Raw genomic sequence first — 25880 nt, 5'->3', positions numbered from 1 at the left:
AGAGGCCCCCGAGGCAAGGGGCCACAATCGAGAGTCAAAATCGCAGGGGCGCAGGACCCCACGCTCTGCTGGGAGCTCACGACCCAGGCTTGCTGCCCAGGGCCCCCTGCCTCCTGCGTCTGGCCTGCATCCGCCAGGCCAGGCCCAACTTCCAGTCCTGCTGCCAAGGAAGCAGCAGGAAGGACATGCATTGTATGGGGGAATATTCTGGAAAGCGGATAAAGACCCAGAGCCCGCAACACCATCCAGCCAACACGTTTAGAGGCTCGGCATGTTTTCGGGGTGGCGAGCAAAGCCCTCTTCTCAGCGGGGAGCAGAGGGGCAAAAACAAGGTAGGAGAGGCAGCGGGAGGGTGAGGACAGTGAAGAGACAGGTCAGTGGGCTTGAGAGGGACTCGCTGGGTGTCATTTAGACCCAGAGGTGGGGGATTATCTCTGCGGGCAAAGGTGTGGTGATGGCAGGAGCTGGCCCTGTGAAAATCCAGATGAGGCACCTACAGGGCAAGGAAGAGAATGTGTAAGGACTCTGAGAAGAGAGGGAGAGGGAGGAAAGGAAGGAAGGAAGGAAGGACAGAGGGAGGGAGGGAGGAGCACTCTGGCCGGGATGGAGAGGGTACAAGCTGAAATCAGACGTAGCAGGGGCCTCGCAGGCCCGGTGGGGAGTTTGGGGCCATTCCTGGGGGCTGTGGATAGCAGACAGGAACACGCCTGAACAAGGTCTGGCATCTGGCTGGCACCGTGTGAGTCCAGGCACAGCCTCTAGCTGGCCCGTGGCCACAGCTACTGTCCGGTCTTTTTTTTTGGTCTTTTTCCGGCTGCACCTGTGGCATATGGAGGTTCCCAGGCTAGGGGTCCAATCAGAACCATAGCTGCTGGCCTATACCACAGCAACGCAGGATCCAAGCTGCATCTGTGACCTACACCACAGCTCACGACAACGCTGGATCCTTAACCTACTCAGCAAGAGCAGGGATCGAACCTGTGTCCTCATGGATGCTAGTCCAGTTTGTTAACTGCTGAGCCACGACAGGAATTCCCCTGCTGCCCTGTCTTAAGCCACATCGCCCGACCCTCCTTTACCGCAGCCAGGTGGACGCGGGAAGGGGGAGCTGACACAGGGACTGCGTCAAGTTAAAAATTCAGCGCCTTTTTTTTCTTTGTCTTTTTTGCCATTTCTTGGGTCGCTCCCGCAGCATATGGAGGTTCCCAGGCTAGGGGTCTAATTGGAGCTGTAGCCACCGGCCTACACCAGAGCCACAGCAATGCAGGATCTGAGCCACGTCTGCCACCTACACCACAGCTAACGGCAACGCTGGATCGTTAACCCACTGAGCAAGGGCAGGGACCAAACCCACAACCTCATGGTTCCTAGTCGGATTCATTAACCACTGCACCACGACGGGAACTCCCTTTTTTTTTTTTTTTTTTTTTTTTTTTTTAACAGCAAGAGTTGAGGACAGTTTAAAAAAAAAATGAGAGAAGTTAACAAGAACGCTTTCCCCAGCTGCAGGTTCAGTTCAGCGGATAAAGCGTCCGGGCTGGTGGCGTGGTTGTCGCCTTGCTCCACTGGGCAGCTTATCAAGAAGCATTATCTTTTATATTAATATTGAAGACCAGGTTTAACTTCAGCCCGGCCCCGCGGCTGGCGGGCACAGAAAGGCATTTATCTGGGACCTTTAATAACGGCTGCTGGCGGGTGCAGAGGCTCTCCTCCCAGTTAACCGAAGGCCCCTGGAGGCAGCAAGATGGGATCCGCCAGATAAAGAAAGGACCCCCGGGGGTGACAGCCTCCGGCCCATCAAACACTAAAGGCTTGAGTGGTTTTCTTGTCAACTCTGTGGCTTGGGAAGTAGGTCTCCCCAGGGGTTTGGGCCTCATAGTCCAGCCTGTTTCAGGTGGGGCACAGTCTTTATTCGTTCCACCCCTGCCCCCCAGCTCTGTCTGTGTGCTGGGGCTGCTGTAACAAAGGATTACGGACTGGGGGGCTTCAAGCAACAGATCCGATTCTTTGGCAGCTCCAAGGCCAGAAGTAGGAAATGGGGTCTTGGCAGGGCCTGGCACTCTCTGCAGGCTCTGGGGGTTGGGGGGAGCCTTCCTGGCTCTTCCGGCTTCTGGGGACTGTGGTTCTTTGGCTTGTGGCCCCATCCCTCCAGTTTCTGCTCCACCGTCTAAGGGGCTCCTCCCCAGGCCTTCTTAGGAGGCCGCCAATCACTGCATTTAGGGCCCACCTACCCCAGGGTGACTGCACCTTAACATCTGTCCAGACCCTATCTGCAAACAGCACCCCATTCTAAGGTTCTGGGTGGACATGAAATTAGGGGCGGCGGGGACAGAACGCGCCCCAGCGGACCCCCCTCCATCACAAATGGTACCCACACCTGAGGGCGCTGGGGTCTGCCAGGGCGGGGGGACAGGTCAGGCCCCCGCCTCATCCCCCACAGCTCTTGTCTTCCTTGCTCTGGTCCAGCCCCCCCGCCCCCCCCAGGCTTCTCTCCTCAAACCGGCCCCTGTCTCCTTGGACTGGAAGGTTCCTTCTGACACCTGCAGACGGCCCTCCTTTCAGATGGTGGGAGGCTCTGCGGTCCTGGCCTCCCACACTTAATTAGGCGTTCACGTGCTTTTTCTTTGCTGCCCCCCCACGAGGCTGTAACGTCCCAGAGGGTGGGGACCCTGTCCGTCTGACCCACGCGACCTCTGACACGCCTGCTGCTTGGAGCCAAGCATATCTTCACCGAACACTGGCTGAATTAATGAGAAGTATCTGGGACTGGCCAGAACCAGAAAAGCAAGCAGCCTCCTCAGCTCCCTCGTGAGAAATTTCCATCAGAATTAGGAGGTCCTGGGGGGAGGCCAAACACAAAGCCTTCGGAATTCTGCCATCTAATGGACTCCGGGTAGAAGTGCTTTGTATCTTTACAAGCCAACCACATGCTCAAGCAAGGACCCCCAAGGCAGACACTCCTGTCTGCAGGAGAAATTGTGACAGCAGCAGTGCTGGTCTCTGCTCTCTTCTCCAGAGAACAGCCACATAACCCCCGGGGCCTGCCTTAGACGAAGCCAACCCACATACAGGGCATCCACTTAAACCTGAACTTGAGCGAAACAAGAAATAGCTTCTGGTATAAGTATGTCCCGATGACTGCATAAACTTGTTGACTTGAAATTCCAATTTAACTCCCCATTCTGTATCTTCACTTGCTAAATCTGGCAACCACCCAGACCAGGCAGAGATGGTCCCTTCTGGTCCACGGGCTCTGGCCAGTGCTTGTCCCCAGGAGGCCAGGGAATAAAGCCACATGGATGTAACCCCTCCACGCCAGTGCGGGCTCTGGGGCTCTTGGGCCATTTTCTGCAGCTTTCAGAGGAGAAAGCGGGCCATTTGCGGAGCACCGTCCCAGACGCTGATTTCGATGACAAGCAAGACAAATGGAATGTCCTTCTGAGTGTCCGAGAGAATTTCACCGTACAAGCCCATCATCCGAGAGCACGCGGATGCCTCACCCACAGCCTTAGCTAACTGCGGTCACAAGCGCAGTGGCAGCAACCAGTTCAGAGACCACCTGCTGAAAATCACTTCCCACGAGCACAGCCTGATTTAAGTCCATCTTGGCTCCCAGGACCAGGCACGGGTTTCTGGTGCTGGGGTGGATCTGTGGGTGGAGATGATGAAGTGAGGTATTTCCCCTGATTTTTGTTTAGTCACCCCCTACTAATAAATGCGTCCCACTGACACTGCAGGGGGACAGAAGCAACAGTATGTTTATCCCCGCTGCAAAGTTTTTTCAAGAAACCACACCACTCTCTTTTTTTTTTTTTTTTTTTTGTCTTTTTGCCTTTTCTAGGGCCGCTCCCGCGGCATATGGAGGTTCCCAGGCTAGGAGCCACAGCGTTGCTCGGGATCCGAGCCACGTCTGCGACCCACACCATAGCTCACGGCAATGCCAGATCCCCAACCCACTGGGCAAGGCCAGGGATCGAACCCGCAACCTCACGGTTCCTAGTCGGATTCGTTAACCACTGCACCACGATGGGAACTCCGAAACCACACCACTCTTTTCCCATGGGGAATACACCACACATAGCTCATCTCTGGAGGACAGGACTATGCAGAATCTCGTCTTCCTTTCTTGGATATTCTTTTTTTTTGGATCACACCCACAGCATGCAGAAGTTTCCAGGCCAGGGATCCAACCCCAGCCACAGCAGTGACATGCTGAGTCCTTAACCCGCTAGGCCGCCAGGGGACTGCTTACACATTCTTACTTATATGGTTTGCATTCTTTTTTTTTTTTTTTTTTTGGTCTTTTTAGGGCCAAACCCATAGCACGTGGAGGTTCCCAGGCTAGGGGTCGAATCAGAGCTGTAACCGCTGACCTATACCACAGCCACAGCAACGCGGGATTTCTGCGACCTACACCATAGCTCATGGCAACACTGGATCCTTAACCACTGAGCGAGGCCAGGGATGGAACCTGCATCTTCATGGATACTAATCAGATTCGTTTCCACTGAACCACTATGGGAACTCCTGCATTCTTTTCAAAATTTTTTTTTTTCTTTTTACAGCCACACCTGCAAGCATATGGAAATTCCTGGGCTAGGGGCTGAATGGGAGCTGCAGCTGAGGAGTTCACCACAGCCACGGCGCCCCCAGATCCAAATCACATCTGCGACCTATGTTGCACCATGTGGCAACGCCAGATCCTTAACCCACTGAGCGAGGCCAGCAATTAAACCCACATCCTCACAGAGACAACATCGGGTCCCTCACCCACTGAACCACAGCGGGAACTCCGTGGTCGGCATTCTTAAACCCAGAAGCGTTTACCTCAATGGACAATGAAGTCGTTACCCCGTTTCCTGGGCTGTACCCCTCTCGCAGCACCGGCCTCGGCCTCCTGCCCATCCAGCGGACCTCCTGCCCCAGCCCGGCCCAGCCCTTACCGGTACTTCATGCCGGTGCGCTGGGCAGTGCAGCTGTCCAGGGAGAGGCCGTGCATGCGGAGGAAGCTCTCCATGTTCCTGGCCTGGGCGGCCGCCCGCACCTCCCGCAGCCGCTGCAGCTCCAGCGTGTCGGTCTGGCGGACGGGGTGCAGGGCCCAGTCCGAGTGACACCTGCTGCTCACGCTCCGCAGACTCTCGCTGTAGGTCATGGACAACATGGCCCCACCCGGCCGGGGAGCCGCCGCTGTCCGGACGGGAAACGCCGAGGGGCGATGGGTTAGAGGGCATCCCACTGCCCCCAGCGCCCAGGCTGGACGCTGCAGAGACCCATCCTCGGACCAGAGCTGTCACCAAGGGGTCTCGGTGCTTGGGGACACCGGGACACAAACACCTCTCGGCGTGAGATTCTCAGTCCTCCAAGCTGCCCTGGCGGGGAGCTCCCACCCTTCTCTGCCCTGGACCCTGAACAAGCGCAGGTGAAGCCGCGTTCAGGGTGGGAGACCTCAACAGTGCTCTGGATGAAACCAGGGCTGGACGCATGCAGAGCCGGGCCCCCGGAGCTGAGGACGCGACCTCACGGCGCCCTCTGGAGGTGTTCCCAGGGTAAAACCAGACTGCCTCGGGAAGCAGCATAAGCGCATCTGGCACCTGTCGCTGAAGCAAAGGCTAGTGTGATTCGGCCAGGGGGCACCGCACTGCCAGGAAGGCCCTATTCGTTCGCCTGCAGCCTTGCCAAGGCAGATGCTCTCTGCACACACATTCTCGGCTTGTAGAAAGCGCCACGGCACCAGCACAGTTCTTCGGGCTCCATGCTCAAATGAATGATGTCACCATCCGAGAGTTTTTGCAATCAATCCAAACACTGAGCAGATGCATTTAAGGGGGGGTGAAGGGGGGGAGGAAAAGCGGAAATGTTAAGAACCACTGCTAAATTCCATCTGAAATGACAATTACGCTCTCTGAAACTCAAACATAAATGTCCATCCTTAGGAAAACCGGTGACATAAATAACAATCCATCCATAGAGTGGAAATTTGTGCAGCTTTCAAGCGTGACGTGTCTCTACAAGACAAGTCCTAAGAAAGAGCGTAAGAAGGGAAAGGCAAGGAGCTCCCTGGTGGCTCGGGGGCCTAAGGGTCTGATGTCACCACTGTGGCGTGGGTTAGCTCCTTGGCCCTGGAACTTGCACAGGCCCTGGGCTTGGCCAGCAAGGAAAAAAAAAAAAAAAATCCTGTGGCCAGGCCCAGCTCAGGTGCCTGCACGGTGGCCCCGGCATTGTCGCCCAGAGGAGACACACCTTTTCAGCTGGGTCAGCTGCAGGGCGGGACCCTGGAGCCCAGACACGGGCATTGGCGGGACCAGCACTGTCCCACCTCTGCTCCAAGAGAACAGGATTATCCCTGGGCAGGGCAGGGCTGGGCAGGCTGACCCAGAACTGAGGCAGCCGTAGAGGCCTTGAGCGCAGAGACAGTGCCAGGCCTGGGCGGCCCCTCCCTCGGGTGCGTTCCCCACTCCTGCCTGATGCTTTGTAGCCCCCTTTCTCCAGGGCAGGGGGATCAGCTGAGGGGCTTTGCTGCATTTGGTGCCCCTGCAGGTCAGGTCACGGGCACAGGGATGCTTCCATCCACTTTCACTGCTGCAGGCTCAGCACCGGGGCAGTAACTGGGTGTTTCCCTGGTGTTCTGACAGCACCTGGTGGGTGGTCTGGCTCCGGACTCAGGCCAAGGCTCTCTCCCGGCTGCCTTCTCCCGGGGCATGTGTGAGTGTGGGGGAGCTCCTGGGCCAGGACTTGCTTCACTGCAGCTCAGACCCACCGGGAGGGGCCCTGGGGCGCCCAGAACCTCTGGCATCCCCCCCCTAAGGGTTTGGACTAAGGTTTCTCAGGCCCCTGGCATGAAAATCCCCACCTTCTAGGAGAACCACTCTGGGGACCACAGGGGACCCCAGGATTGGGGGCGGGGGTCGACCTTGGAATTGGCACCATGGAAGCCCCCAGGCCCCAGCACCTGCTCCTTGCCCTGTCTCCTCCAAGAGCACGCTGCCCACTGCCCATCAAGCAGCTGCTTCAAAGGCGACTGTGTGGCCTGCGGCCAGCCCTTCGCAGGGCAAGAGCAGGCCGGTCCTGGATGCTCTGGGGGTCCGAGTTCAGAGGGACCAGCGGGGCAGGCAGCAGCTGCAGGGGCGTTTCCCAGAAAGCCCGACCCACCTCAGACACGCACGCTCCTAGCAGCCGAGATCAATAGGCATTAGCTTTCAAGGCATTACCTGCAAAAAGCAATCTGGTCTGGTTCAACTCAGGAAATTGAGCCACGGCCCCAGGGCTGGGATAACAGTGGCCAAGTGCCCAGATTCTGGTCAGGGGCAGCCCTGTCTGTCACCCACTCAGTGTGCCCCAGGGAGCTTGAGCCTCAGTCTCCACGTCTGTGACATGGGATGAGCAGAGGCTGCCTCGGGCTGCACGGGACTGGCCTGGACAACTGGGCAGGGGCTGGCCTGGCAGTGGCAGGAGGTGGCTGCCGATCATGAGGTGTGGAGTGCGGCACCTGTTACAAGTGGTGTGAGTGGAGGGGAGACGGTGTTGGCAGGCAGGGGGCCACTCCAGGGGCACAGGTGAACGTGGCCTGAGTGACTGGAGGGAGCAGTGCACATGCCCAACGTCACGAGAAAAGGTTGATGAGGATGCAGTGTGGACACTGGCCATCGCCCCAGCCCACACAGGGACACACACTCCTAAGTAGATGGGTGTGGTCAGGATTTGGAGGGCACCTTTTTCTGGGGGCTGGGGTCTCCCCTGCATCATAGTGGCCTTGGGAGGGGCCTGTGGTCCCTATGGTGCCGGGCAGGCGCAGGCCTGGGGACTCGTGGGAGGAGAAGGGGGCCGTGGGCGGGCATGGTGGCTCCTGGCCTGGGGCGGAGGGGGAGGACCTGGCACCCAGGAGGGCTGAGCACAGCGGGGGAGGAGGTGGGACAAGTTCCTCCTAAGGTCCTCAGGGGAGGCAAGACCCCACGGAAGAGGCATAGAGAGGGACTCTGGGGGGACCAGTGCCGCCCAGCGGGAGGGGACAGAGTAATAAGCCCGCTTCCTCCGCAGGTGAGCAGGGCTGGGTCTGTGGATGAGGGGCCCCAGCAAGACGCCTTCTGTCGGGGCTCCTGCCTTGGCCACCTGGCTTCTCAGGGCTCAAGTACGTAGTGACCCCAACTCTCGTTCCTCTTTGCCGTCCTGCCCCCGCTCCCAGGAAAAATCAGCTGTCCTTAATAGCCATCTCTAGCGACAGTGCCTCCAGGCTGTCCCCCCACGCCGGGGCCTGCCTTGTGCAGATCTATTCCTGTGTTCAGGGGACCTGGGGGACTCATGCGAATGAACACCGTGACACGGAAAAATGCAAGAAGACATTAACCTCCTTAAGTCCGTGGGAATCGCGACCTCCAGCAGGAGCCTCCCACCTGGAATTTCTGAACGGAGCTCTGTTTACTGAAAGCCACCAAAGGACCAGACACGCGGGGTCTGGAAGGAACTGGAAGGTCTCTTTGAAACGGCGACGTGTGTCTCGCTACCAGAGGAACCAGCCGAAGTTCCTGAAAGCGGGAGCGCGGAGAGAAGCAGCATTCCGGGTGCAGCTCTCAAATGCACAGCATCCATCAGGGTAAAACCAGAACTATTTTGGCTCGAGAGCCATCAGCCAACCAAGGCCCCAAGAAGCAGCCCCCGTGCTCTTAGGCCAAGTGTTTCCAGACAGATCTTTCAAACAATCACCCAGCCTCCTGCTGTCATTCTCAGGGGGACTCTTAAATGCTGATCTTAGCGGGGAACCCAGCAAGGTGGGGGAGGGGGAGAGGCAGCAGGGGCCGGAGGCAAGCACACCCAAGCGGCAGGAAGCCCACCCTTCTTCCTCTGGTGATCGTCTTGGGGGTCCCTACGGCTGGCTTTCTTTGGGAGGTTTTCCGCTTTGCAGAAACACCGAGGGTCTAATTTCAGATCAGCCAAGCGCATCCCCAAATGCCGTCCCTGTCACTTCCGTTCCCTGGATGCTCGTCCCCTTGCAGCATCCCCCACCCCCCCGCCCCGTCCCCCAAGAAGGCGGCTGCCACTTGCCTCCTGGAGCTGAAGGGGCCACTCACCTCCCTTGCTGGCGTCTGCTGGTTAAAAGGGACACAGTCTAGATTATTAGGGTTCACCAGGCATCTAAGGAGCTGGTGCAGCCGCTTTTTCATTAGGGAGTGTCGCTGCAGAACGTCAGAAGCAATTGGTGAATGAGAAGTCCCACAAGGGTCGGCTTTGGAGGCAGCGAATCCATTAGTCCTATTAGGGCGTCTGCATCTCCGTGAAAGAGGCTGAATTATTCACGAGCGCGCCTCTGCCCCTAAAAGCCTGGGAAGTGCGGTTCCGCGGTGCAGCCTGGCAAGGCAGCCTCCTGCTGGGAGGGGGCGCCGGCTGGGGTCCTGCCTCAGACCCAGAGCCTGGGAACCGCAGCTGGGGAGGGCAGGCTCTGCTTTTCTTACTTTGCGGATGGGATGCAGGCTGGCAGCTTCGGCCCATCACATGCCTGTCGGCACCGGGGGTGCCGGGGGTCCCACAGCCTGTGACCACACCCGCAGTGAAGGGGTTGCGGGCTGGCGAGACTGCCCTTGGCGCACAGACAGAAGAGCCTCTTCCTTCTACTGGGACCTGCCCCAGACTGTATATCCCATACTGCCAGGACCTCTAAAGGGCTGGAAGCTTCCTGAAATTTCCTATTTGGACACCACACTGTTTCTCTCTCCAGGCAGGGGCAAGAGACCCTTCCTCGCAGTCCCGACCTGGGGTTAGGAAAATGTTTGAGGCTGAGCCCTGGGTGGGGCTGCATAGATTACCACAGATGATTGTCATCCTAGGAGCCCTGAAAAGTCTCAGCAGGATGTCATCTTCCAGCTAAGAAATCGTGCCAGTGCCCAGGGGTTCTGATGGAGGCTGAGCTGATCGCCCCTAAACCTGCAAGCAGGGTGGCTGCGAGGGGTGGCGGCGTCAGTTCCCCAGATCAGGAGTAGAAAGCAATGTCAGGGTGAGAGACGACACGGAACCGGAACTGGGAACAAACGGGTTACGATCCCGAAAGGACTCTGTGTCGGGGGAGTGTATGGTCCCCCCGACTTGGGCTTGGTCATGAGACTTGCTTTGGCCAAAGAAACGAGCAGAAGTAGGAGGCGGGTTCTAACCATCGGCCTTCGGAGACTTCACGTGTTTTTTTTTTTTTTTTTCCCTTTTCAGGCCGCACCTGTAGCATAAGGAAGTTCCCAGGCCAGGGGTCAAATCAGAGCTGCAGCCACCGGCCTACACCACAGTCACAGCAATGCCAGATCTGAACCACATCTGTGACCTACGCTGCAGCTCACGGCAATGCCAGATCCTTAACCCACTGAGCCAGGCCAGGGATGGAACCCGCATCCTCATGGATACCAGTCGGGTTCTTAACCGGCTGAGCCACATCGGGAATGCTGACATCACGTGTTTCTGCTCTCCCTCTGGCACCTTTGCCGTGAGAAGAAGGAGGTCTGGGGTAGCCCCTGGTCAGGAAGGATGGGGAGCTGGGAACACCTGTGCCCTACCTGCAGCTCAGAGACACACCAGCTGAGCCCAGCCTAGGTGAACTGACGCCAGTCAACCCACAGACACACCAGCAAGGAACAAATGCTACTGTCATTGCCCCCGAGCCCCAGGGTTCTTTGTTAAGCAGCATCCTTGTGAGAGCTGACAGGGGCAGGGTCTTACCTCTCTTACCCGCCTGTGAGCTGCTGGAGGGCAGGGCCTGTTGGGGGAGGGGTGCCCCCTGCTGACTTAAATGACCGTCCAGCAGCCGCCTCGGTGCCTGGGTGACGAGGACGCCCCCCTGGGAGTGGTTCCTGGTATATTGAACAAAGACTCCACCCCCTTAGCGGTCATCCTCGGAGGCCCCACAGGAGAAGCCCGAGTATCTGTGTGAAGTAACCACCCTGGACCAAAGGGCAGGACGGCCAGAGCCCGTGGCGTCCACCGTGGAGCTGAGGGGCGGAGAGGGGGCTTCACATGGGGACCCAGTTCTCCGACAGAGCCTGTCCTGGGGCAGGAAGGCCTCCTGGGGATAAGATGCTCACCCAGAGGGTTCCCAGAGGGTGGATGGCAGGCTGGGGCCAGGGGGCCGGGGGACCAAGGGACCAGCCGGGGACGCGGAGCATGCTCACTGCTACTGGACTCGCTGGGCTGCCGACGGGCCAGGCCCTTCCAGCCGGCCTATGCCTGGGATTCTTCTGCCTCCTTGTCCCCCACCCCTCCATTCCTCCCCAGAGTGAGGTGAGCCAGGACCTCTGAGGATGCAGTTCAAGTGCATGTTTGGTTTCACTGGTCAAATCCTGGACGGGGGGCACAGGTTCATTCTGGCACATTATGCCACAGGTTCATACATCGCACAGGTTCATACATCGCACGGTACCTGATGCTAAACATTTCATCCCATAAAAGTATTTGCAAGCCCAAGGTCAGACCTGACTGTTTCAAGCAAGATCTCATCTAGCAAAAATTTCCGCGGAATCAAAACTCTGAGTTGTCTCTTTAAAGCTCCCTGTCAGGCCTGAGACCTCATGGGAGGCCTGGAAGCAGGGGCAACATTCACCTCGGCCCCACGGTCACGTTCAGAGGGGCCAAGGCCATGGGCAGGAAAAAAACCACGTGGACATCCACTGTCACAGCGAGGTCCCTGGTGCATCGGCAAGGCTGTCACCGCTGGAGGCTAGGACGCACAACAGACACCCACCTGGGCCTGTCCCAAGAGCCACACCGAGTCCCCAGCCCCCCATCCGGTGGAACCACCTTGTGGGTTCTCTAAGCCAGACGTTTGTGACAGGAGGAAAATGTCACAGTAAGTCCCTAGAGTCAGAGATTTTCATGAGCACCCCCTACTCTACAGGTTAGAAAGAGGCGGCAGGGAGGGAGGAAGGGACCCGCCCAGAGGGATTTTGCTGCTGGATGCACCCCGGGCTGGACGGCAAGCCTGGGCCTCTTGATGCCGGGTCCCCTGGCGACAGCCTCTCGCCCACGGACACAAGTGTGCTGATTTGCCAAGAGGGAGACGCATCAGAAAGACACCAGGGAGTCTGTCCCCACCGTGACCCAGGTCTCATAAGAGCCATGCAGCCTAGAGAGCCCCATAGACTGCACATGGCTCAAGTTCAAGGATAGGGGGAGAGGGCTGGGCTGGGCGTGTCCTTCCCTCTGTCCACCTAAGAAGCACCAAACCTGGGACAACAGGAAAGGGCTTGACCTGCTGCCTGAGCAGTGAGGTTTTAAAGATCGGGTGAGAGCCAAGCTCAAATCCAAGCAAATTCTAGACCATGAGCCCCCTCCATGGATGCAACGTCACGTATTCTCGTGGCGATGCTGAGAGAAAGCCAGAGCCTGGATCTTGGTGGAGGTGGTGGCGGGGGGTGCTTTTCACTTCTGAGAAATCGCTAGCACGGCTCCCACCCGCTCCCCTGCTCGCAGGGTGTAGGGAAAACAGAGGGCTTGTTACCTGTAAAACTGGAGCTGTCTTTTGGGGCTCCCATACCGAGTACTGCGGACAGCAATGGAGGAGAGAGAAGGAGGAGGCAGGGAGAGAAGAGAGAGAAGCCACAATTGGCATTAACCACACAGGGAGGTGCCCGCCCTCCGGAGGCGCCAGCGTCTTCGCAGCCCTGGCCCCACCCCCGCTCTGCTCAGAGGATGTCGGAGATGCGCCTGGGTACCACACGCTCGGCGGCAGCGCCACCCAGTGGCATGGGGAGGCAGGGCCCGTCTGTTTGGCCCTGGGGGTCCATACCAGGCGGGTGGGGCAGCAAAGGCAGAGGTGACCCACCGGGACCCTGACTGTCTGGGTTTTAACGAAACATGCTTTAGACCAAAGGCTGAAAACCCTCCAGCCGAGACATGCCGGTCACCCCACACACCAGCAAGCGCAAAGGACCATGGGGGAGTTTTAAGACCTTGATGAAGGAGGGTTCTCATCCCATCCCCCCAGTTTCCATGGACACTCGCTCCGGCTCAGGCCCTGGCCATCCCCGGGAGGTCCAGTTGCTCTAGGACTGGCAGGTCCCTGGGGGGGTGGGTCTTCCGTGACAACGACGCCATCGGTTTCCGCGCCCCGGCCACCGAGCCAGCAGCTCTGAACCAGCGCCCCACACACCTTCCCTGTGGTTCGATCTGGGCTGTTTTCCAAACAGAAAGGCCCAGAGCTGGGTTTGGAGGTGGGCTCCACAAGGAGAAGATTGAGGGGGTCCAGTAAGCACCGACCGCCACGCCCATCCCCCAGGCTCTGCAAGAGCCTGTTAGGCTTTGAGCCTCACTCTGGGTGTGGGTGTGTGTGTGTGTGTGTGTGTGTGTGTGGGCCCGCGCGCGCGTGTGCATGCTGGTGGGACCACAGGGCGCTGTGATGTGTAAGAGGAGATAAACGGAAGCTGGGAAGGGCTCTGCTCACTCCTGGCCTCTGTATCCTCCCACGGAGTATTTCAGAAGACTCAGGGACAAGGTGGGGGGCTCTGGTCCTGGCTACATGCCGCCCAGAAAAAACTTGTTTTCCTCTTTCCCCATGTTGGTTAAAAGCCTCTGGTCCTTTCCTTGGAGCAAACACTGGCCTACATGCACCTCACGGCCCTGGGGGCTCACTCGGTCCCACCCAGGGAGGGGCCGGGTCGGGGGGTGCGGGGGTCACCTGTAGATCATGCCGGGGGAGCCCGTCTGCCGCAGGGAGAGCCGAGCCGGGGAGCCCGTGGTCGATTCCGGGTACATGGGGCCAGCCTCACTCGTCCCGACCTGCTCTCTTCTTCACGGAGGGAAGGTTCTGGAGGGAAGCAAAGGGGTGGAGGGAAGGCGGTTAAAAAAGTCTAGTCGGGTGTGGCCAGGGACCCTGACGGCCGGTTCCTTAGGCATCTGTATGTCCCTCACCAGACAGACGGATGGATGGAAGGACAGACCCCACGGGGGCTCGGATAGGCTGATGATCAGGCCCAAACTGTGAATGGCTCCCACTCCTCCCTCTCACACACTCCCATGCTGCCCCCCCCCCACTTTTCTGAGGTTCTGGGCGCACGCTCCCATGGCCCAAACTAGGCAGAAACGATGGCACCAGAGCAGATCTGTGGACCTGGGAGTCTGGACGTCTTCCCCAACCCAGGGAGTGCTGCTATGGCCATCCAGGGTCATCCTGGATGCCTCACCTTCCCTGACCCTTGACTCCGGCTTGCTGCGGCCAGCTGATGCCACGGCTCAGCTTTTTTTTTTTTTTTTTTTGCTTCTTAGGGCCACACCTGCAGCATATGGAAGTTCCCGGGCTAGGGGTCAAATCGGAGCTACAGCTGCCGGCCTACACCACAGCTACAGCAACGCTGGATCCTTTAACCCACTGAGCAAGGCCAGGGATTGAACCTGCATCCTCTTGGACACTAGTTGTGTTCTTAACCCACTGAGCCACAACGGGAACGCCCCGCTTAGCTGTAAGGAAGGCAGCTGGACAGATGCTCCACGACCCCAGCTCCTGGGACTCATACCCTGTGAGTAGCCCCCTGTGTGCAGTTGCCTGTATGACCCTGCAGAGCCTGCGCCCCGAGGCAGGCACGCTGGGGTGAGCGAGGGGCATGGGCGGGAAACCACCACCGCGGAGCTGATGGCACACGCGTGCTAGGCCCTGCACGCTGGGAGCAGGCATCCCCAGGGCTGGTCCAAATGCTGGTCCTGAGGCCCAGGGGAAGGCAGGGCACAGACCATCCTCATGTAGCCTAAGGGGAGGGGGAGCACAACAGGTCCAGACACCTGTGCCCATAACCAGGGTGCGTCCGCCCCACACCTGGCCCTCTCCTCTCTGGCTTTCCCTGGGTTCAGCTGCTACGCAGAGACACCTCAACCCCCAGCTCGGGCACTTTGGGGTGTTTTAACTTCCAGAATTCCAGAATCACAGAATGAATTTGTATTTGAAACAGTGTGGGGACTGGGAGTCTCGGATTCCGAGGATTAGGGTGGGGCCCAAGGATTTGCATTTCTTTTTTTCTCTTTTTTTGCTTTTTTTAGGGCTGAGCCTTCAGCATATGGAGGTTCCCAGACTAGAGGTCAAATCGCAGCTGTAGCTGCTGGCCTACACCACAGCCACAGCAACGCAGGATCCGAGCAGCGTCTGTGACCTACACCACAGCTCAGGGCAACACCGGATCCTTAACCCACTGAGCAAGGTTGGGGATCGAACCTTCGTCCTCATGGATCCTAGTCAGATTCACTGACTGCTGAGCCATGACGGGAACTCCAAATCTGCATTTCTAACGAGTCCCCAGGTGCGGCTTACGCTGTTGGTCCAGGGAACATACTTGGGACCCTTGTCCGAGAAAGCTGAACTCCTGGCCTAGGAATTGGCAAACTCCAGCCAGCGTGCCAAAACTGGCTTGCCGCCTCTTTCTGTAAATAAGGTTTTATTGGAAGTTTTACCTCCTCGCCCATTTTTTTTTTTTTTTTTAACACAAAGTGTGCCATCTGGACAACTACGGTGGGGTTGGTCATTGCGATAGAGATGGTTTGGCCTGCCAAGCCTGAACTATCTGTCACCGGGTCCTTCACAGGAAAAGCCTGCCGACCCCAGGCCTAGGCCATTCTCCCGGCACTCTCTGAGATGACCCGTGCCAGTGCCCCTCTCCTGAAATTGCCAATACCTCCTCTCCCTTGCTGCCCACAGCTCCTGATTGATCGCTTCCTATTTCACCAGGAAAACAGAAGCAGCACGACCCACCCACCAGCATCTCAGAACTCTCTGCTTGCCTCCTGTTGCTACTGTATGACCTGGACATGCCCACGGTGCCTGCCAAGCGCACACACCCTGCCTCGCCCCCACTCAAGGGCATCTGGCAGCCGGACCCTCAGCCACTCATCCTTCCTTCTTCTTTTTTGTATTTTTAGGGCTGCACCCATGGGCATATGGAGGTTCCCAGGCTGGGAATCAAATTGGAGCTGCAGCTGCCAGCCTACACCACAGCCGCAGCAACTAGGATCTGAGCCGCATCTTTGTCCTGCCACAGAGGCTCAGAGTAATGCTGGGTCCTTAACCGATTAATCAAGGCCAGGGATCAAATCTGTATTCTCATGGATACTAGTCAGGTTCTTAACTTGCTGAGCCACAGTGGGAACTCCCCATCCTTCCTTCTTTATGGAGCAGCTGCACCTACACACCATCAACTATTACTTATCCCGTCTTCAAAAACAGGAGTTCCCATCGTGGTGCAGCAGGAACGAATCTAACTAGGAACTATGAGGTTGCGGGTTCGATCCCTGGCCTCGCTCAGTGGGTTGAGGATCTGGCATTGCCATGAACTGTGGTGTAGGTCACAGACACGGCTCGGATCTGGCATTGCTATGGTTGTGGTGTAGGCCGGCAGCTACAGCTAATTCGACCCCTGGCCTGGGAACGTCCATATGCCACAGGTGCAGCCCTACAAAGCAAAAACAAACAAACAAACAAACAAAAAACCCAAAAAGGAGTTCCCGTTGTGGCTCAGTGGTTAATGAATCCTACTAAGAATCATGAAGTTGCGGGTTCGATCCCTGGCCTCGCGCAGTGTGTTGGGGATCTGGAGTTGCTGTGAGCTGTGGTGTAGGTCACAGATGCGGCTTGGATCCCATGTTGCTGTAGCTGTGGTGTAGGCCGGTAGCTATAGCTCTGATTTGACTCCTAGCCTGGGAACCTCCATATGCTGCAGATGCGGCCGTAGAAAAGACAAAACAAAACAAAACAAAACAAAACAAAAACCCCAAAAAACCACAACCCCAAAAGCTCACTTAGTGTGATAACTTCTAGGTCCATCCACGTTGCTGCCCAGGGACATTTACTCAATGCTGTGTCATAACCCATATGGGAAAGAATCTGAAAAGGACTGTATGTATGTACACGTGTAACAGACTGAGTTAGCTGTACATCCAAAATTAATACAACTTTGTAAGTCAACTGTACCCCAATAAAATTAAAAAATAAAGCTCAGCTCCTTGGACCCACTTCCTGTCCCCCCCTGTCCTGTCTCTCTCCCTCCATCCACAGGAACTGCCTCTGTGAGGTTGTGCTTCCTTGTCTGCGGTTCCCCTCCCTTCTGCCCTCGCACCTCTGAGGAAGCTACTGTTGCCAAGGTCGCCGTGACCTCCCTGCTGCGGAGGTGGCCGGTGCCTGTCGCACGGTTGGGGGACAGCGGGGCTGCGCCATGTCCCGGCTCTGAGACCACGCGCTGCCCGCCGTTCTGCTGCCTTCCCGGCGGCTCCCCTCTCTGGTCTCCAGCTCCGCTTTCTGAGCAGGCTCAGGTCTTGAGTCTCTTTTCCATCCACATGAAGTTCCTGAGGTTCCGCCCGCCCTCTGGCTCTGACCTCTGCGGGGGTCACTCTGCTGCAGCCGCCACGGCCGTGTCTCCAGCCCCCATCTCCCCGCTGCGCCTCAGACGTGTGGTTCCAACTGTCCACACGGCCTCTCTACGAGGATGGGGGGCAGGCACCTGGATCTCTGGTCCACGCATCCAACGCCGAGCTCCTGACCACCCCCCACCCAGCCCTGCTCTTCCCACGCCCCATCATCGTCATCCAGAACTCCGAGCTTCTTGGGGGCACCCTACCGCCTCCTCTCCGGCCCGGGCTGCCGACTTTTCTCTCTCAGCCCCCGCTACAGCTTTCTGATGGGCCTCCTGGCTTCCACCTTGACCCCCCAGTCTGCTCTACGGGAGCCAGAATGAACCTTCGAGAACAAAAATCAGGTGACGTTGTTAGGTGGCTCGGATCTTCCAGTGGTTTTCATTCTATCCAAAGCGAAAGTCCAAATTTCAGCCTCGGCCTCGGCCCTGCTGGGCGTGACCCAGGGCCTCTCAGGCCTCATTCCCGGCCCGCGGCTCTCTGCTCCTGATGCGGATCCCGTGAGCCCTGCTGACACAGAGCATCCGCTCCTGCTCTTCTTTCCACCTGAGCTCTTCGACCCGGATCCACCTGAGGGACCCCTGGCCTCTGCCTCCTGACGTAAAGGTCACATTCTCCTGGGGTCTTCTCTGGACTCATCTTACACTGCAGACCCGCTCCCTGGGATGCTCCCCCGGTCCCTTCTCTGGTACCTGTCCCCTTCTAACACACCGTAACTTTCACCTGCTGTCTCATGTATGACCCCAAGATGCCCCACGCCAGCTCCATGAACACAGGGAGTTTTGTCTGCTGTGTTCGTGGCTGTGCCTCCCCCCCAGCCCCTGGTGCCTGGGGACTCGCCCCGTGGGAACAGGGCTGGCTTCTCTGAGGATGCAATGCCTGCTCTGTCTGGGAGGGGTGCTCGTGGCCCCTACAGTTACCACTGGCCACATGTAGGGAGACGTCCCCAGGGAGGCCACCTGTCCCACTCCTCACCCCCAGCCTGGACTCTGGAAGGTCAAACTAAGAAGCCAGCAACCGGCTCCTCTGTCCCAAGTCACAGCTGGGCACTGGCCATGCTCTGATGCCTATTTCAAGAGAAAAGAGCCGCAGACCACAAACAGCGCTTCTGCCTCATTCCTCCTGCGGCGCTGGCGCACCTCTGCCACCTCAAGGGGGGAGAAGGGTGGGTAAGGTTTTCCCATGCCCCTGCTTAGCATTCAGGACACAGACCAGGGGCACAGCCAACATGCTCAGAGCCCACCTCCTTGCTCTGCTACTGCCACCATCCAATCAGGAGCCACTGCATCCGCCCAGCAGCCAATCCCCAAGGAGCTGACTCCCAGTGGGGATGCTATGAATCCCAGGCTGCACTGGGCTCCGGCACCTGCAAGAGAGGCAGGCAGAGCTGCTCCTCCCTCCCCAGGGGGGCCCGTCTGCTGCACACCCCCTGGTCTGTGCGTGCAACCGCAGGGTTTATACCTGGAGACACAGAAGCCCGGGACACTCACAAAGGCCCGGTGGGACTTTCTCGCAGGAGCGAAGAGAAAGGAAGTGGGAACTGTCTCCAAGCCTGAGCTGAGTGGCGACAGAGGACCTAAAAGGCCATGAAGCCCCACCTGTGGGCACTGCCTTTCCCCAACTCACTATTTTGAAAACTTTCAAACATCGGAAATAGTGTAAAAAATCAGAATAGCCGCAAACACCTGTGTACCCTTCGTCCTACTTGCCGGGGGGTCTACGTCTGCCTCCTCTGAACTAGCTGCCCCCCTCCCCTTCTCCCTCTCCCCCATGGGCTCGGCCCCCACTCTCCTCCTGAACCATTTGCTGGTTGCAATCTCATGCACTTCACCCCTCAATACTGCAACAAGCGTCTCCTGAGAATAAGCTCTGTCTTACACAACCGCAATACCCCAATCATACCTAAGGCCGTTAATTCCACGCCACCTCTTCTGCAGCCCACATTAAAACGTGCCCAGTTATTCCAAAGGTACGTTCTTCCAAACAATCCAGAGTCCACTCAAGCTTCATAAAGGACATCTGTTATTTTCCTTCGGTCTCTCCTAATCCTGCAGCAACCCCACTCCCTACCATGTTTTCATTGTTTTTCATGGCATTGAGGGTTTTTTCGTTTGTTTGTTTTTTGGGGGCGACCTTGAATTTCTATTTTATTTTTTGGATTTTTTTTTTTTTTTTTTTTTTTTTTTTTGCTTTTTAGGGCTGAACCTGTAGCATATGGAGGTTCCCAGGCTAGGGGTTGAATAGGAGCTGCAGCTGCCAGCCTACACCACAGCCACAGCAACACTGGATTTGAGCCGTGTCTGTGACCTACACCACAGCTCACAGCAATGCCAGATCCTTAACCCACTGACCAAAGCCAGGGATCCAACCCGAATCCTCATGGTTCTTAGCTGGATTCGTTTCCACTGCACCATAATGGGAACTCCCATGATTTCTTTCTTTCTTTCTTTTTTTTTGTCTTTTTGTCTTTTTGCTATTTCTTTGGGCCGCTCTGCGGCATATGGAGGTTCTCAGGCTAGGGGTCGAATCGGAGCTGTAGCCACCGGCCTACGCCAGAGCCACAGCAACTTGGGATCCGAAACGTGTCTGCAACCTACACCACAGCTCACGGCAACGCTGGATCGTTAACCCACTGAGCAAGGGCAGGGACCGAACCCGCAACCTCATGGTTCCTAGTCGGATTCATTAACCACTGCGCCATGACGGGAACTCCCTCCCATGATTTCTTGATCTGAAGTTAGTCTGCTAAGCAGTGGAGAGGGTAACTGCTTCTATATGGAAATCTTGCCAGAATGTCCATCTGCTTCTAGGGCTGGAATGAAGACACATTTCCACTCTCTGTGAGTGACCCTGGGAGACCACGGGGATTGGGGATGGAGGCGAGGAGCCCAGTCGGGGTTTAGATCTGGCCCTTGGTCTGAGCCCTAACTCTGCCATTCATTGATGTCTGAACTTGGGCAACACCCAACCTTCCCAAGGGTCAGTTTCTCCATCTATGAAATGGGAGAGGAACGGAGTTGGGAGAAGCCGATGTGCTAACGGGTTGGGGGGGTGGGGGGGGGCCTGAGGCTGGGATCTGCCTGGGAGGTGCTCCCCAGGGCCTGGGGTGCTTCTAGGAAAGTTCCTGATCACAGCTCCTTCCTGGATGTCCTCACCACGTGCCAGAGGCAGTTAAGTCCCAGAGGCGGCCTCACCCCAGGCAAGGGTCCCATCTTCCAGAAAATCACCTTCAGGGTCCCCAGACTTGCTACAACCTGATCTTCCCTCATTGCCTCCTTCCTTCCTCTCAGAAGGCTTCATGTTTTTTCCCACTTTCCCAGGAAAGGGCTCATTGCTTGCAGATGTCACCAGCCATACACAGGCATGACTTGGTGTCATGGGGTGAGGGGCCTTCTGGGGCTGCATCCTAATTCTGGATCATCCTGGAAGCTCAAAGGTTCCAGAAGCCTCGGCCCTAGATCGCTGAGGTCTTAAGAAAGAGAACACCGTGGGCGTTATCTACGGCCACCTGGCAAGGGTTGGCCGCTTACAACAAGAAACATTTCCCACACGGTTCCGGAGTCAGGAGCCAGGGACCGACTTGGCTGTGTGGTCCAGGCTCAGGGTCTGTCCGGAGGCTACAGTCCCCTCGAAGACTCCTCTTCTTAGACGTCTCCTGCACGAGGCGGTGGGCAGGGGGCCTCAGTTCTGGACCCCTTGGACCTCCCAAGGCTCAGGCAGTTGGCTTCCCCCAGAGCGAGGGATGGAGAGAGAGCAGCTGCGGTACTTGTTATGACTGAGGCTACAGGTCAAAGCCTTACAATGGAAGGCGTGAGGGCCAGGATGCAGGGCCCCTGGAGGCCATCCTCGAGGTCACCACCGAGACACCAAGGATGGGCTGTTCCTAACTTGTCCCCTGTGCCCCCCATTTCCCCTGCGATAAGGCGATGCTGGCTCCATCGGGGAAGAGGGCTGAGCCTCTTCTGCTCCCTGACGTGTCCCAGAGCAGTGCCAGGCAGATGGCAGATGCTGTGAACCCACTGAGGGACCAGGGAGGAGGGGCTCCCAGTGCCCGCATGTGAGGGTCACTGGGGGATCCTCCCAAAAGCCCCAGGGCTCAGGGCCAGGACCCAAGCTCCGGCTGCTCCAGCGGATGTTACTTTGCATGTGGCTTCTCGAACCCTGGCAAGTCTTCCTACCAATGCCCTGCCGTCACAAGGCACAAAAACTACCGCCCTTTATGGGGCCAAAGCCAGCAGCAGCCCCGGCAGCCACAGCGCACCCCAGGGAGAGACAGGAAGAGGTGTAACTGCTCAAAACCACACGGGGCCGGAAGAGTGCTTGAGTAACGCTGTCTTCCTCTCTCCCAGAGGCCAGGCGCCCCGAGACGGGAGCCACTCCTCTCCTACGAGCAGGACGGTGGCAAAGGGTGAGAGCTGCTGAACCTGAGTGCCCTTGGGGTACCCACTCTGCCTGTGGGGTCATCTTGGGGGCAAGGAGAGCCCCAGTTCCTAGAAGGGGCTGGAGGTCACCACCCCATCCCATCCCCCATTGCACCTCCCACATCTTGCTCAGACTCACATGGAGTTGGGGGGAGAACTGCGCAATTGCTACTAGGGGCTGGGGGTCACGGCCAAGACCCCCTGCTCTTTGCCAATGAGAAGCTCAGTGTCTCCTCCAGGGCCTGAGCCCCGGAGACTGAGCGGCCTGGTGACCCCTCCCCTGCCCAACACTAAACAGTATGGACCTCACGTGGTCAGACAACCGCGGAAGCCTCCGACCAGCCACAGAGCCCATGGGCAAGACTGCCTGGCACATCTGATCAGTGTCCCCATAAGAGCTTATAAAGATCACAGACTGAACATTTCAGTCTGCCTTTATTATTTTTCTTTTTAGGGCCGCACCTGCAGCATAGGGAGGTTCCCAGGCTAGGGGCTGAATTGGAGATGTAGCCGCCAGCCTATGTCACAGCCACAGCAATGAGGGATCCGAGCCGTGTCTACAGTCTACATCACAGCTCATGGCAATGTCAGAACCTTAACCCACTGAGCGAGGCCAGAGGTCGAACCTGCAACCTCATGGTTCCTTGTCGGATTCGTTTCCACTGTGCCACGATGGGGACCCCTGGTTATTCCAGCGCCTGTTCCCAGATCATGAACAAGTCCACCAGCACAGAGCGGGGCTGGACCGCGGCAGGGAGAGTCCTTGCTCAAGTCGAATTAATGCCACATCAAAAAAGATCACAGCCCCCAAATCCCAACTCTCCCCCAGATCCACAGTTGTGGCTCATGCACCTGCTGGCTTCTCGACTGCAGGGGAAGCCTGGTTGGGGCTCCTGGCCACATGTGGGCTGTGCACAGTGAGGGCGGGGTCAGGGTGGGGTGGGGTCTGCTGGGGCCAGCAGCCAAAGGCCCCCAGTCTTGGGGACGGCCACCCCCTGCAAGAGGGAATGGAGGCTTGGCTCATGGGGTGGGGGGGACCGGTCTCCTGGCCACAGCTCCCCCAGCTCCATCGGATCCCTGGGGACCACAGGTGGAAGGGTGTGGTCGCTTCGAGCCTGGGCGGAGGGGCCTTGGTGCTTTACAGACCTCAGGAGCTGCGGCGGGTCAGGGCAAGACACAGGAAACAGAAGCCCACACATGTTCCGGAATCCCCACAACCAGCCCCCAGCGCCCACAGGCCTCCCTCCGGCCATTCATTCAGCACACATGACACCTGTTCTACCCCAGGCAGCTCATGGCCTGCTCCCATCAGACACCCTGGCCTCCCAGTGACCACGCCCTGCCCTAGTATCCTGCCCAGGCCCAGAGTGGAGAGGAGAGCGAGGCGGGGGAGGGAGGCACTGAGAAGCTGGGCTTTTCTGGGCCAGGAGGAAGCTCCCGAGGCACCAGCAGCACACCCTGCCCTCCCCCAAGTAGTGACCCTGGCCCCCCTCCCAGGGCAGCGCTGCAGGGGGAGGCGGGTCCTGAGGGCCCTCCGCCCACCCCTCCCCCGCCCTGTACTCAGACCCTCAGCAGAGACTTGTTTTAAGGCAGGGATCCTCACTCCCTGCGCCTCCACTCAGAGATGGGAACCCAGGACCCGGCTCCCAGGAGAGAACAGATGGGCGGGGACCGCTCTAGGAGCTTGCAGGGGCCGCTCAGCAGCTGGCCTGTCACCCCCCAGGCCGGACAGAGGTGGCCCTGCCGTGCTCTTGCTCTCTAGGCGGCTTTGGCCCCAGGGATGAAAGCAGAAGCCGGCAGCTCGGAGGCAGAGCTGTGTCAGACAGGTCCCCTGGGTGCCGCCCGCTGCGCCCCACCCGCCTGCCGCCACTGCCATCAGTCACTGGGTCAGTGGGGGGGGGGGCTGCCGATCCTTCCCAAGGAGGGTGACTGCAGCCGCTCTGCTGAGCCATGGTGACAGCCGGCCACGTGGGCTCTGGCGGGAGGAGCAGGGCGTCTGCAGGGGCCACTCCCGCCCTGCTGCAGCCAGTCCTGTGGTGCCTCGGGGCCCAGGGGACTTCTGGCTTGATTAACCTTGGACGTCAGGGGAGCACCTAAACCCCGCAGAGGGAGCCGAGGGGCTGTTCCTTCACGTGCAAAACCCATCCCGAGAACAAGATCCCCGACACACCCTGGGTACCTGCTCCAGAACGGCCAGAGACGAGACCATTTTGGCGCGTAGGTGGTGGAAGGCGAGCGCCCCGGGGACGACGGGGCCAACCAGGAAGCCAGCGGCAGTGAGTGACAGAGCAGAGGGTGCTTTGCGAGCCAGGGGCCTCCAGGCTCTGGGGTGTGGCCTCTTGTCCCAGGCGTGCCCCAAGGAGGCCTCAGACACCCTGACCTTCCCGACAACGACGGTGTAGCAGCTGCCTGGGGGCAGGCACAATGGGTGGGGGCCTTTCTCAGGGAGGGAGGGGACAGACATGAAGCCACCAGCTCATCCTGGGGGCGTTAAAGAATTCCTGCTTAGTGGTGCCAGCTTTGTGCCAGGGCCGGGCTCCACACCTTTTCCCCATGTCCCCTCGTCAGAGTGTCCCCATAGCCCGAGGGGGTACGGCGGCTCCCCCCATTCTACAGATGGTGACACTGAGGGTCAGAGGGCGGGTCTATGGCTCGGATGTGAACCCAGGGCTGGGCTGCCTTCAGCACTGCTAGGATGTTCTGCCTCACCCGTGTCCCGTCCCCAGGGCTCAACACTGTGCTAGGACACAGCAGGTGCAGGCAGCTGCTGTGGGGGGTGGGGCGGCCCGAAGGACAGGGGAGGGGGCATCCCCCTCCGCGGGGAGGTTTCCTCTGCTCTCTAGGAGCTGTCCCAGCTCGGCGCTTCCTCCCCGGGGAGGCCCCGCACCTGGGGAGCGCGAGGCAAAGGGAAGGAGTGGATGGAACATTCCATCTGTGTGATGCTGAGTCTCTGGCCCAGCCCCAGCCCAGCCCCCCTGCCATGGCCCCCCAGAACGGAGCACAGGGCTCTGAAGCCTCAGCCGGGAGTCAGCTGCTGTGGGTCCCTGGCCGGATTATGGGGTGACGGGGGAAAAAAGAGGGAAGAGAAAGAAGTACAGATTTTGGGGTGACTGACTGAAGTGCAGGTGTTGGGAGGTGAGTGGGAGGGAGAGGAGGGAGCAGGAGGAAGGAGAGAAAAGAGATAGGACCCCCTAAGCCCCGTCATGGGCTGAGTGTCACCCTTGCAGGCGAGGCCACTTTACAGCTGCCGAATGGAGGTCCACAAATACTAAATGCTACCCAAGCCCACCTGGGCCATCAGGGGCAGAGCTGGGATGGGAGGCAGGTGCCTCTGGCCTTAGATTGGGGCTCTTTGCTCCCCATGTCCCGCCCCAGGGCCTGAGTCAGGAAGGTATCCTGTGCCACCTGCCAGCACAGAGACCCTGTGGATGCTTGAACGCAGACTTAATCCACTTCTCTCATAAATCTCCAGGCAGCAGGAAGGAGTCAAACGTTTTAGACTAACGCCTGAAACCTCAGGGCTGCTTTGCAGTGTCGGCCACAGGGAGCCAGGCCTCAAACCACAGCTGCACCCAGGCCCCTAAGAGTCAATCACATTTCTTCACGTATCTGCTGACTCTCTTTCAAGAAGGTACCCTGGCCCGTGAAGGCAGGGGCCCGCTAATGCTGGCTGGGCTGTGGAGTTAGGGACGCATCATTGAGTCCAGGGGCCGCTTCTCTTCTGCATGGAGGCGTCTGAACCATAGATTTAAGCCAGATCAATACATGTGGCACAGTTGCTGAGTGGCCCAGCCGCCATCCACGGGCCCCATTTCCTGAAATCTTTCCCTGAGACAGCCTCTCGGCAGGATCCTGGCAGGCAGGGCTTCCAGGAACCTTCTGCTTTCTTATGGAAAGGGACAGAATCTTCTGGAATGTCCTTCCTCATGGAGAAGGCTGCCCCCCCACCCCCAGGTTTGCCTCTATTTTCAGCAGAAGGAATGATGCTGGCGGGGGGGCACCTTGGGCCGGGGCAGGGAGCAGGAGGTGGCACCTCCAAGGCCCTGAGTGGGGTAACTGGCAGCAAGCAGAGGCTTGTACTGTCCCCCCAGCTCGATCACAGAGTAAGAT

The 25880-nt window shown here is 58.2% G+C and overlaps 1 protein-coding gene across 9 annotated transcripts in view; it reads right to left on the bottom strand.

Moving 5' to 3' along the window:
* KCNAB2 (potassium voltage-gated channel subfamily A regulatory beta subunit 2) overlaps window positions 1-25880 on the bottom strand; it is an 88547-nt gene that overhangs the window by 39226 nt on the left and 23441 nt on the right. For 2 of the 9 annotated variants that reach the window (XM_021095240.2, XM_084962723.1), the window contains exons 1-3: window positions 23950-24031; window positions 13640-13768; window positions 12464-12505 (exon numbers count right to left, since the gene is read on the bottom strand). In XM_021095240.2, the coding sequence (XP_020950899.1) occupies window positions 12464-12505; window positions 13640-13716 (119 nt within the window). In that variant the 5' untranslated portion in view covers window positions 13717-13768; window positions 23950-24031. Of the gene's footprint in view, window positions 1-4943; window positions 8520-9062; window positions 9342-12463; window positions 12506-13639; window positions 13769-23949; window positions 24032-25880 lie in introns of those variants that run through there. The other 7 variants (XM_021095239.2, XM_021095244.2, XM_021095243.2 and 4 more) reach the window with 4 other exon arrangements.

The sequence above is a fragment of the Sus scrofa genome, chromosome 6, assembly GCF_054392235.1.
Source record: "Sus scrofa isolate SSC_HxYL_T2T_F1_AM1 chromosome 6, Sscrofa_HxYL_maternal_Yorkshire_Landrace_v2.0, whole genome shotgun sequence".
Classification (NCBI taxonomy): domain Eukaryota; kingdom Metazoa; phylum Chordata; class Mammalia; order Artiodactyla; family Suidae; genus Sus; species Sus scrofa.
Note: the sequence above shows the minus strand (reverse complement) of the source record. Positions and strands in the feature narration are given on the sequence as shown.